The sequence below is a fragment of the Entelurus aequoreus genome, linkage group LG21 (genome assembly GCF_033978785.1).
Source record: "Entelurus aequoreus isolate RoL-2023_Sb linkage group LG21, RoL_Eaeq_v1.1, whole genome shotgun sequence".
NCBI lineage: Eukaryota > Metazoa > Chordata > Actinopteri > Syngnathiformes > Syngnathidae > Entelurus > Entelurus aequoreus.
In genome coordinates, this window is record NC_084751.1 from 29,902,019 (window position 1) to 29,914,217 (window position 12,199).

The window sequence follows — 12,199 nt, forward strand, 5'->3', positions numbered from 1 at the left end:
ACTTGTTGTCAGTAAACTTAGGATACAAAGATCCATTACCATTATTTCTAACATTTATACATACATCTTAAATCTTTGTATTAGGACTGCATGATTCTGAAATTAAATTTGAATCCATATTTTCTACTTCGAATTGAAATTGCAATTCTCTGGGCTTTTTTCACACACCATGTTCAGGGCCATGTGTTTACATTTAAAATAAATCACACTATCATCATTATTAGACTTGTCCTGTTTCGCTTTAATGAAACTTCCAGTAGGGCAGCACGGTGGAAGAGGGGTTAGTGCGTCTGCCTCACAATACGAAGGTCCTGAGTAGTCGTGAGTTCAATCCCGGCCTCGGGATATTTCTGTGTGGAGTTTGCATGTTCTCCCCGTGACTGCGTGGGTTCCCTCCGGGTACTCCGGCTTCCTCCCACCTCCAAAGACATGCACCTGGGGATAGGTTGATTGGCAACACTAAATTGGCCCTAGTGTGTGAATGTGAGTGTGAATGTTGTCTGTCTATCTGTGTTGGCCCTGCGATGAGGTGGCGACTTGTCCAGGGTGTACCCTGCCTTCCGCCCGATTGTAGCTGAGATAGGCTCCAGTGCCGCCCGCGACCCCAAAGGGAATAAGCGGTAGAAAATGGATGGATGGATGGAAACTTCCAGTAGACTTTGACGTTTTTCATGGGAGTTTCCGGGAAGGAAACTTGAAGGCGGAAATATAAGAAAAATAAAAAGACTGAAAATGATATGTCAAATACATGGCACACTTTCTTACTCAACAGTACATGCACATAATAGAGACAAGTAAAAAAATTAATAATGAATTAATGTTTTGGCTCCTGCCATTGACTGATGAATGATAGCCAGCAAACAACGGCAGTGGTGTCAACCATCAGCGATTCAGAGAAAAAACAATCAGAGATTTTTATGCAGCACCAACACACAGTTTCCCATCACTTTTCAAGCCACATTTTATTCCTTTTTCAGGCCATGAAGCAGCTTTTGCGTCATTTCTTTGCTGTCTATGCAAAGTTGGATCGCTCAAGGTAGATGATCAGCTGGCCATTGTTTTCAAGGTTTTTAACAGGTAAGTAGTTACTCTAGCCTTTTGTTATCAACAAACACGCACCACTTTTGTTTTTGTCCCCAATTTTCATGAGCTGCACATCTAAAACTTTTTCCATGTACACAAAAGGCATATTTCTCTCAAATATTGTCGACAAATCTGTGTAAATCTGTTAGTATTAGGGTTGTATGATATTCCAGTACTAATAAAGTACCACGGTACTAAGAATTAAAAACGGTACTAAACTGCTTTTAGAAAAATACCGGTGCGTTTTTTTTTTCATCGACATTTGTGCTGCGGTGACAATGCTGGCATACAAGCCGCGGCGCATGTTAGTCAACAAACGCACACACAGCACTTTCAAGCAGAAACATTGTGACGACAGAAGATGAAGAATGGACATATTTTGGCTTTAAACGATTAAGGTGGACTGCACTGAAGCACTGCTCTGCGAGCAACACTTTAAAAAATAGCTAGCTAATAGCTAGCTAGCGGCTAACGTCTCTCAGTAGTGTTTTAGCTTCTTCTAAATAACTAATCCTCGCCTCCATTGTGACAAACTAAATTTCTTACAACTATCGTCACTGTAGGACGTGAAATAGCTATAGCTAATAGAAATAGCTAAACATGCTTCACAATAGCTCACAGTCACCGCTAATTGCAATCTAGACAACAAACTATTTTTAGCACAGCACCACAATGCATTTGTGCGTCTGGAATGATCCGAAGGCAAGGAAATGCATAATCAAAGATGTTTTTTTCATAAAAGAGCTATATTACAATAATGTTTCTGAATGTAAAAACTAACGCCATTTAAAAAATAAAAAAAATAAAATTGTGTCAGACACCAAAATGCATCAATGTAATTTGTTTCAATCAGCCCCTTAAAGGCCTACTGAAACCCACTACTACCGACCACGCAGTCTGATAGTTTATATATCAATGATGAAATCTTAACATTGCAACACATGCCAATACGGCCGGGTTAACTTCCATCCATCCATTTTCTACCGCTTATTCCCTTCGGGGTTGCGGGGGGCGCTGGAGCCTATCTCAGCTACAATCGGGCGGAAGGCGGGGTACACCCTGGACAAGTCGCCACCTCATCGCAGGGCCAACACAGATAGACAGACAACATTCACACCCACATTCACACACTAGGGCCAATTAATTTATAAAGTGCAATTTTAAATTTCCCGCTAAACTTCCGGTTGAAAACGTCTATGTATGATGACGTATGCGCGTGACGTTAACGGTTGATACGGAAGTATTCGGACCCATTGAATCCAATACAAAAAAGCTCTGTTTTCATTTCATAATTCCACAGTATTCTGGACTTCTGTGTTGGTGAATCTTTTGCAATTTGTTTAATGAACAATGGAGACTGCAAAGAAAAAGTTGTAGGTGGGATCGGTGTATTAGCAGCGGACTACAGCAACACAACCAGGAAGACAGAGATGGATAGCAGACGCGTTAGCCGCTGAACTCACCTTAACTTCCTCCGTCTCGCCGACCGCATCTGTGATCGGGTGAAATCCTTCGTCGCACCGTCGATCGGTGGAACGCAGGTGAGCACGGGTGTTGATGAGCAGATGAGGGCTGGCTGGCGTAGGTGGAGCGCTAATGTTTTATCATAGCTCTGTGAGGTCCGGTTGCTAAGTTAGCTTCAGCGTTGTTAGCAACAGCATTGTTAAGCTTTGCCAGGCTGAGAATTATTAACCGTGTAGTTACATGTACACGGTTTAATAGTATTGTTGATCTTCTGTCTATCCTTCCAGTCAGGGATTTATTTTTTTAGTTTCTATCTGCATTTGAGCCAGATGCTATCACGTTACCTCATTAGCTAAAGAGCTTCGCCGATGTATTGTCGTGGAGATAAAAGTCGCTGTGAATGTCCATTTCGCGGTCTCGACTCTCATTTTCAAGAGGATATAGTATCCGAGGTGGTTTAAAATACAAATCCGTGAGCCACAATAGAAAAAGGAGAGAGTGTGGAATCCAATGAGCCAGCTTGTACCTAAGTTACGGTCAGAGCGAAAAAAGATATGTTTGCACTGCATTCTAGTCCGTCACTCTAACGTTCCTCATCCACAAATCTTTCATCCTCGCTCAAATTAATGGGGTAATCGTCGCTTTCTCGGTCCGAATCGCTCTAGCTGCGTTGAAAACAATAGGAAAATATGAGGAAGCGAACAACTGACTACGTCACGCTACTTCCGGTAGGGGCAAGGCTTTTTTTTATCAGAGACCAAAAGTTGCGAACTTTATCGTCGTTGTTCTATACTAAATACTTTCAGCAAAAATATGGCAATATCGCGAAATGATCAAGTATGACACATAGAATGGATCTGCTATCCCCGTTTAAATAAAAAAAATTCATTTCAGTAGGCCTTTAAGTCAACCGGCAGCTATACAATTATAAAATTATATTGCTGAATAGACAATATGTCTAATATTTTTTATTTATGACAGTTCAAATATTTTGATACACACAAGTAGAATTGAGGATTCTCTGTCCATCGTCTGTTTTTGCTGCACGATCACCTCACTGTCAGTTTGCATGGAGTTTTCAGACATACTAAATAAAAACACAAAATAGCGCCCACTGTTTAGTGATAAGCCTTCATAAATCACATTGCACATGCTAAATCACATTGCACATGCTGAATGCATGTTCTCCTTCTAATATTGTTGGCATTATGATCAGAATATATTCTGCATGTTCATGAAGACAGAAATGGATTAATTGCGCACCTGATTCTGCTACTAAAGATACGCAATCCTCTGCACACATGTTTAGGACATCAGCTTTGCATTATCTATCAAGTTTGCATGTGTTTTTGTACATGCAAACCTTTACTAGATCAGGTCCCTAATCATCAATATAGTGACATATTACATGTGCAATAATTAAATTTCTACTGAGTCTGTAACTTTCTAATGCTAGATCCTGGATATATACAAATGTATATTGACAATAAAAGGCTTCACTATTCTATATCATGTAAAGAACTCGCTGCTCGGCTGCTTTGAGTTTTAAACAATAGAGGCTAAAAGCTATCATCTTCGCTACTTTGATATTGCGAACGTAATAACGGATTATATAACTTACACGTCCATTGCCAAACACAGTAGGCACTGATCCAATTAGAAGTGTTTTTTAGGAAAATCAGGGTAGAAAATGGATGGATGGATTCATTATTTTGCCGGACGATGACGCAGTTGTCCTACATTATAAGGCTAAGCTAGTTACGCAACAAACTGAGTTAAAATTTCAAAAGTATCTTTAACAACATTTCTAACCTACTGTTATGACTTACCGTTTCATTGTCTCCTCCATTGCCATAAATAGTAGTCACTGAGCCCGCCATTAAAAGTAGTTTATTGGTAAATCTATATTCACACTGGCGCAGGTTTCTGAAGCACGACTATTTGATGTGCTTTGCACACACGAAAAGAGACTTCCTTTGAATTGAAGGTGCATTACCACTAATCATAAAAGTTAAAAGTAAGGTACTTTCTTAACTCAGATGAGGCTGAAAGTTTGTATATTGACTTGTGCTGGGTAAAACAACAACAGAGCATTTTTGGCCTTTGTGTCGTGTCATGGACATTTAATTGTTTGGACTACAAATGCTCGAACATTAAATAACATCAAAGGACTGATAAATTCCAAAAGGACCGTTTGGAGGAAGTATGAAGGAAAACAAGATTGTTTTATAAATATCTCTGCAATTTCTTCACTGTTTGATTTCACATTTTCAGGACTTATGCAGATCCCAAATACACCTAGGCAGGTACCATCAGGTTAGAAAAGTTGGTTTTGCATATTACCACTTAGAAGTTTAGACACTTTTTTCGCTTGTGGCCTAATTCATGCTTTTCCACAAAGACAACTATACAATTGGGAAGCTGCACATTTGTGACATAAAAATTGTTAAAGAACAAATTAAAGTGCAAAGTATGAAACTCTGGACTGTTATATTTAGGGATATTACAAATTGGGTACAGATCGGTACTTATTTTGTTTGTACTGCTTAGGTAAGGGGACCTATTATGCAAAACCAACTTTTCCTACCTAGTGGTACCTTTTTTGTGTATTGTGGATCTGCATAAGTCCAGAAAATGTGAAATCAAAACATGGAAACATGGCAGAGATATATATACAACTATCTTTCCTTCCTTCATATTTCCACCAAAAAATATGTTTGGAATTTGCCCAAGTTGTAAAATTTTTTTCCCCAGTGTGGCGTCAGCGGATTTTCCCATACAAGCTTAAGATTTACGCAAAGAGCTTTGCGCGAGTCCGCTATCGTAGTCTGACAAAGTAGTCAATAAGCTCCTTCTTTTTCTCCATCCTCTTGTTGTGGGGCAGACTGGCTCATAAATGCACATGCTTTCTCCGCTGTTGACATTTCTAATACAAAGTAGCGCATAGTTGAAAATCATATCTGCCAGTAGACACTATAGAAGTGCTAAAAACGACACATTTTAGTTGATTAACATTTAACATTTTAAATCAAGGTCATGTTTTTTTAAGGTATCTTTCTGTGATGCGGAAACTTCAGAGGACCTACAGAATGGAACCGGCTGGAAGCCAAGGTGTATGGGGCCTCGATGACTTCCAGTTTCTGCCTTTCATATGGGGCAGTGCGCAATTTGTTGGTAAGAAACTTGAAAATCTCTCAAACCCTTTTAAAAACCATGCAGTTTTGTTCCTGTCACTATTATATATCTTGGGCTGACCACGCCAAAAAGATATGGAACGATCTAAGGAAGAACTGAAGCAGGGTACACACTTAAAGACAGTCGCGCTGTTTTTGTCCCGATTTTCCCCCTACCAACCAAAGACAGCAAACGCTTGATTATCTTATGTCTTAAAGATTGTCGGATTGTAGTCTGAGGTGTGTTAAAAGGGTACTGCACTTTTTTTGTTTTTTAATTTTTTTAATGCATTCTAACTAGTAAATAAATGTGATCAAAAGTCAGGTTACATTAGAGCCTATGGGAGTCACTCTATTCTGCCTATAAAGCATTTAAAAAAACATCCAAACACCTACATGAACGTTTTATATACCGTATTTTCCGCACCATAAGCTGCCCCGTGTTATTAGCCGCACATTCAATGAATGGCATATTTCAAATTTTTTTTACTTATTAGCCGCACCTACGCTGCGCTAAAGGGAATGTCAAAAAAACAGTCAGATAGGTCAGTCAAACTTTAATAATATATTACAAACCAGCGTTCTAACAACTCTGTTCACTCCCAAAATGTAATGTGCAAATGTGCAATCACAAAAATAGTAACACTCAAAATAGTGCAGAGCAATAGCAACATCAATAACTCAACGTTGCTCGAACGTTAATGTCACACAACACACAAAATAAACATTTAAAGCTCACGTTCTGAAGTTATTACTCATCCACAAATCCCTCGAATTCTTCTTCTTCGGTGTGCTTCACTTGTTTTTTGACACCATCTGTGATGTGGACGCGCATGCAGTCGTAGATCAACAGGGACGGAGCTGCGTGAAAAAAGTCACCCGGTCTCTTCGCTCATCTTTTCTTCATCCATCCATCCTTTCGAGTTAGCTTTTATGATGACGCCGGCTGGAAAGTTCTCTTTTGGCAAGGTCTTCCTTTTGAATATCACCGTGGGTGGAAGTTTCTGGCCGTTAGCATGGCAAGCTAACGGATATTCACCGTACGTGCTCCCGTTGTATCCACAGTGCGGTTCACAAGAATATCAAAAGTCAGTGGAACCTTGTACGCGTGTCTCTTAGTAGGAGCCATTTTGTGGTCTTTACAGAAACACACAAATGAAATGAAATATCCGCGCGCTTCTTCTTCTACGGGGGTGGGTGCTCACCTTGGCGGTTGCTTACAGTAGTAGAAGAAGAAGCGCTTCCTCTTCTATGGGGGCGGTTGCTTACCGTAGAAGAAGAAGCGCTTCCTCTTCTACGGGGAAAAAAGATGGCGGCTGTTTACCGTAGTTGCGAGACCTAAACTTTATGAAAATAAATATTAATATTAATCCATATATAAAGCGCACCGGGTTATAAGCCGCATTGTCAGCTTTTGAGAAAATGTGTGGTTTTTAGGTGCGGCTTATGGTGCGGAAAATACGGTACATGCTGTAAAGCCTGTTGTATACTCTTGCGTTACGCAGATTGCGTCCCCTCTGACCACGTCTTGTTTGATTGATAGTTCTTCTGTGGGGTGTAGCGCCAGACTTGTAATTTTCTTCCAAAACACTAAGGGGCAGTGTCCCCATAAGGACCAACTGCAGCTATTTTTGACTAAATACTGTTTCCTTCTTATGGAGAGTGACGATAGACGACAACAACAACAACGACATATTTGTCTACAGTGGAACTAATCATTCAGAATCATCAGTTTACTTTGTCAAGGTTAACACATGTGATTAATAAATGGACGTTTTACTTATAAACCAGAGGAAAATACCTTCGTGAAGATGGACTGTGCAACTTCTTAACGAGTCGCGGCAGAGGATGCTATTGTTATTTGCAACGCTATTAGGCCATTCGGGACATGGGACGAGAGAGAGCTATCATATAGATAAAACTATTAAATAACTATTGTAAGTTAAGGATATGCTGGTGTTAATGTTAATTTGTCAGAATTGAACCTGTTGATAGCACAAGATTGACAATAAAAGATGAAAAGAGTGTCATACTTTGTGATTTCTTCTGGACGCAACAACACAATAACCTGAATAACGACATCTTTAGTAATTATTTTTAGAGCTCATTGGGATATTAAGTACACATCAGTTTTCATGCAAATGTTTAATCACTGTTATGTATCACTGCAACAGTTGGTGCATTTCAAGCAAAAACTCTGATCGCCTGTATTTAGGGACCCTCCTTGGCAAAAAGTGACCAATCACAGCTCTGCGTTCTGCGTCGCCGGCAACGCGAACCTAGGATTTTTTGGCGGTGCATACAAGCCTTGCAGCAGAGTACACGGGGGGAAGGGGCACAATGGCGTTGCCTACGCAAGCTAAGCAAGAGTATATTCCAGGCTTTAGCATGTATGTATTGTAGTAACAGGTACATTCATAATAACATGTAATATTTTTGTAATTTGCTCATTTTAAAGTACCAGCAGAGTGGAAAAACAAGTTGCCTCTATATTGGAGCTATTATCACATATATCTGATGTACGACACTGAAAGACTTACAAAGTTAGCGAGTAAATAGATATGATCAAAATAGTATCAATCTCACGGAAATTCCCGAGCCATTTTGAGAGATAATGAGCAAGCCAGACACGTCATCGCGTGACGTAGAGCTAGTAACCGCAAATCCCTTCATCACAAACAACAATGAAAATCATGCAAACTTTGTAAGAGCCAACAATTACTTTGGGAAAAATTGTGATCCATAAACGTATATTGTTGATCCTGAATATAAGGATAATGAGCTACAAGTTTTAGAAGCTCTGCTAAACTGATCCAGCTTTAGTGAGACACTAATCATCGTGTAGCAGTATTGCTAAGTGCTAAACAAGAAATACAAACATAATCAAACAATATCTTACTGTACAATATCTGGTCTTAGTTCGGTGACGACTGTTAGGATGTCCATATCTTCCCGTTTATACGAAGACTTAATCAAGATGCACACAAAGGTTTTACAAGGAATAGTCTCACTGCAGACAATGTCTTCGGTTGTGTGTGTATACATTGAATGTCACAGATGAACAACCTCTAGATTCAAAGCTAAATAAATCCTCCTAATATTTAGATGAGTGGCATTGTTTATAATCTAGCTTTGAGGAGCCGAGACGATACAGCAGATGAACAATATTGACAGGTCTAGAACTGCTGAGTTTTGAGGGCAAACGATCAACTAATTTAGCACTCCATTTGAACTATGAAACTAACCTACCTAAAAAAGTTATGTAGCTTGCTACATTTTTTCCCAACAGGCTGTAATTGTTCATCTTTTCTTTTTTTGATTCGTTCCTTACTTGGTATTTTGAGAGCTGCCTGACCTAAATTCACCAAACACCTGACGTCCTTCCAGACCCTGATGCAACTAGTGAATCTCTCGGAAAATCGCAGAACAACACGGCTGTTCTCGTTGTCGGTTAACCTTTGACACACACTTCCAAAATGGCTGCGCCCATGTTGTTAATACCGATTAATATTAATTATGGGATGTGTTAAACAGTTGAAAATGTAAGAAAAAAAGTCATGCCGGGTTGTTTTTTTATCAATTTGTTAGACGAAACAACTATGTTACAATTGTCCATTATAGGGATGTCACGGTATGAAAAGTTCTTATCACGGTTATTGTGACCAAATTTATCACGGTTATCATTATCATTATCATCGCGGTATTTTTAAATGTGCTAAAAATTTCAAAAAGTACTTATACTGAAATCTTTTAACCAAGTTTTATTAAAAAAACAACAGAAACGACACATTCAAAATTATTTCCTTTGAAGAAGAAACATTAGTGTATATAACAACACTGTACTTGTACCTCAAGTAAAAATTGAATGTGCACATGAAAACAACACAAGCGTTATAAACAAAGTAATATGGCGGAAATAAAACAATAACATAATTATGTAAAAATAAATGTGTAAATTGGGCACGATAGCACCTTATGGACATAAGAGATAAACAAATAAAAACTTTAAAGGCCTACTGAAATGATTTTTGTTTATTTAAACGGGGATAGCAGATCCATTCTATGTGTCATACTTGATCATTTCGCGATATTGCCATATTTTTGCTGAAAGGATTTAGTATAGAACAACGACGATAAAGTTCGCAACTTTTGGTCTCTGATAAAAAAAAAGCCTTGCCCCTACCGGATGTAGCGTGACAACACCGGAGGAAGGACTGCTCATATTTTCCTATTGTTTACACCAGCAGCGAGAGAGATTCGGACCGAGAAAGCGACGATTACCCCATTAATTTGAGCGAGGATGAAAGATTTGTGTATGAGGAACGTTAGAGGACTAGAATGCAGTGCAAGACATATCTTTTTTCGCTCTGACCGTAACTTAGGTACAAGCTGGCTCATTGGATTCCACACTCTGTCCTTTTTCTATTGTGGATCACGGATTTGTATTTTAAACCACCTCGGATACTATATCCTCTTGAAAATGAGAGTTGAGAACGTGAAATGGACATTCACAGTGACTTTTATCTTCACGACAATACATCGACGAAACACTTTAGCTACGGAGCTAACGTGATAGCATCGTGCTTAACTGCATATAGAAACAAAATAAATAAATCCCTGACTGGAAGGATAGACAGAAGATAAACAATACTATTAAACCAGGGACACGTAAATACACGGTTAATGCTTTCCAGCCTGGCAAAGCTTAAAAATGCTGTTGCTAACGACGCCATTGAAGCTAACTTAGCTATGGCGCTAACGTGATAGCATTGTGCTTAACTGCATATAGAAACAAAATAAATAAATCCCTGACTGGAAGGATAGACAGAAGATCAACAATACTATTAAACCAGGGACATGTAAATACACGGTTAATGCTTTCCAGCTTGGCGAAGCTTAAAAATGCTGTTGCTAACGACGCCATTGAAGCTAACTTAGTAACGGGACCTCACAGAACTTTGTGATAAAAACATTAGCGCTCCACCTACGCCAGCCAGCCCTCATCTGCTCATCAACACCCGTGCTCACCTGCGTTCCAGCGATCGACGGAAGGACGAAGGACTTCACCACGATCATCCGTGCGGTCGGTGGCTAGCGTCGGCTAGCGCGTCTGCTATCCGAGTCAAAGTCTTCCTGGTTGTGTTGCTGTAGTCCGCCGCTAATACACCGATCCCACCTACAACTTTCTTCTTTGCAGTCTTCATTGTTCAGTAAACAAATTGCAAAAGATTCACCAACACAGATGTCCAGAATACTGTGGAATTATGAGATGAAAACAGAGCTATTTTGTATTGTATTCAATGGGGTACCGATACTTCTGTTTCACTGGTTACGTCACGCGCATACGTCATCATCCAAAGACGTTTTCAACCGGAAGTTTAGCGGGAAATTTAAAATTGCACTTTATAAGTTAACGCGGCTGTATTGGCATGTGTTGCTATGTTAAGATTTCATCATTGATATATAAACTATTAGACTGCGTGGTCGGTAGTAGTTGGTTTCAGTAGGCCTTTAAGAATGTTGCAAGATGGCACCTGATGGACATAAGACGTAACTGCACTTTTTGTCAATATGAATAAAAATAGGGTGTTCATTATGAATGAGATCTAGTCTTACACATAGGGCCACACGATTATAGCCAAATTAATGATTAGGATATTTTTTTAATCAATATTCTAATAAGGTTATAAACTTAATCCATATATTTAAAGGCAAATATTTGTCTTTATGTTCATTAATAGTATCAACATGTCACCCTTTTCACATTACATGATGCCTTTATTTATATTTTAATATTTTAATTTAAGTATTTTTTTAAGTTGTGTACATTTATATGTAGATTTAGATGCTGTATCGCGACAGATCCGTTAAGAGTTTGATCAAAAATATGTTGTATAGGAATTAACTATACACAATAAAACATTAACAAAGTGCTTTGTCACAAGAATGGTTTTCAAAGTAACTTTGTGAAATTAACAAATCCACAACATGGTGTTTACTTTTTGATATCAATATAAAACACAAAGAAATTTGGCTAATAAAGATAAAGTCTAATAAACAAGCTTTGTTGTTCTCCAAGTGTAGTAAAAGTTTTACATCTTTGAGTTCAACTCATGAAAAATGGAAGCAAAAACCAAAGTGCTGCGTTTATATTTTTGGTCAGTGTAGGATAAACTTTCACTAGCTCCAAGGCAAGAAAATACTTCACCAGCTCATGATGTCTTTATGGCAGCAACAAGCTAGATAGTTCTCTCTGACAATGCATCACAAAAAATAGTTTGTCTGCGTTAGTGCTTATAATAACAATCTCACTTATACTTGGTTAAAATTCAGGTTACGAAATGTAAATGGAGTATTGTTGGCACTTTTTGGATGGTTATTTAGAGGGCTTTATAGGTGGATAAGAGGACCTCCTGTTTACTCCATTGTAAGCAGACTATTATTTACATTTATTTACGAGTTAGAATGCATAAAAAATA

At 38.7% G+C, this 12,199-nt stretch overlaps 1 protein-coding gene across 2 annotated transcripts in view; it reads left to right on the forward strand.

Annotated features, from left to right (window-relative positions):
- The window catches only part of ptpa (protein phosphatase 2 phosphatase activator), a 104,482-nt gene that overhangs the window by 25,334 nt on the left and 66,949 nt on the right, over positions 1-12,199 (forward strand). For both annotated transcript variants that reach the window (XM_062031376.1, XM_062031375.1), the window contains exons 6-7: positions 978-1,077; positions 5,597-5,721. In XM_062031376.1, the coding sequence (XP_061887360.1) occupies positions 978-1,077; positions 5,597-5,721 (225 nt within the window). The remainder of the gene's footprint in view (positions 1-977; positions 1,078-5,596; positions 5,722-12,199) is intronic.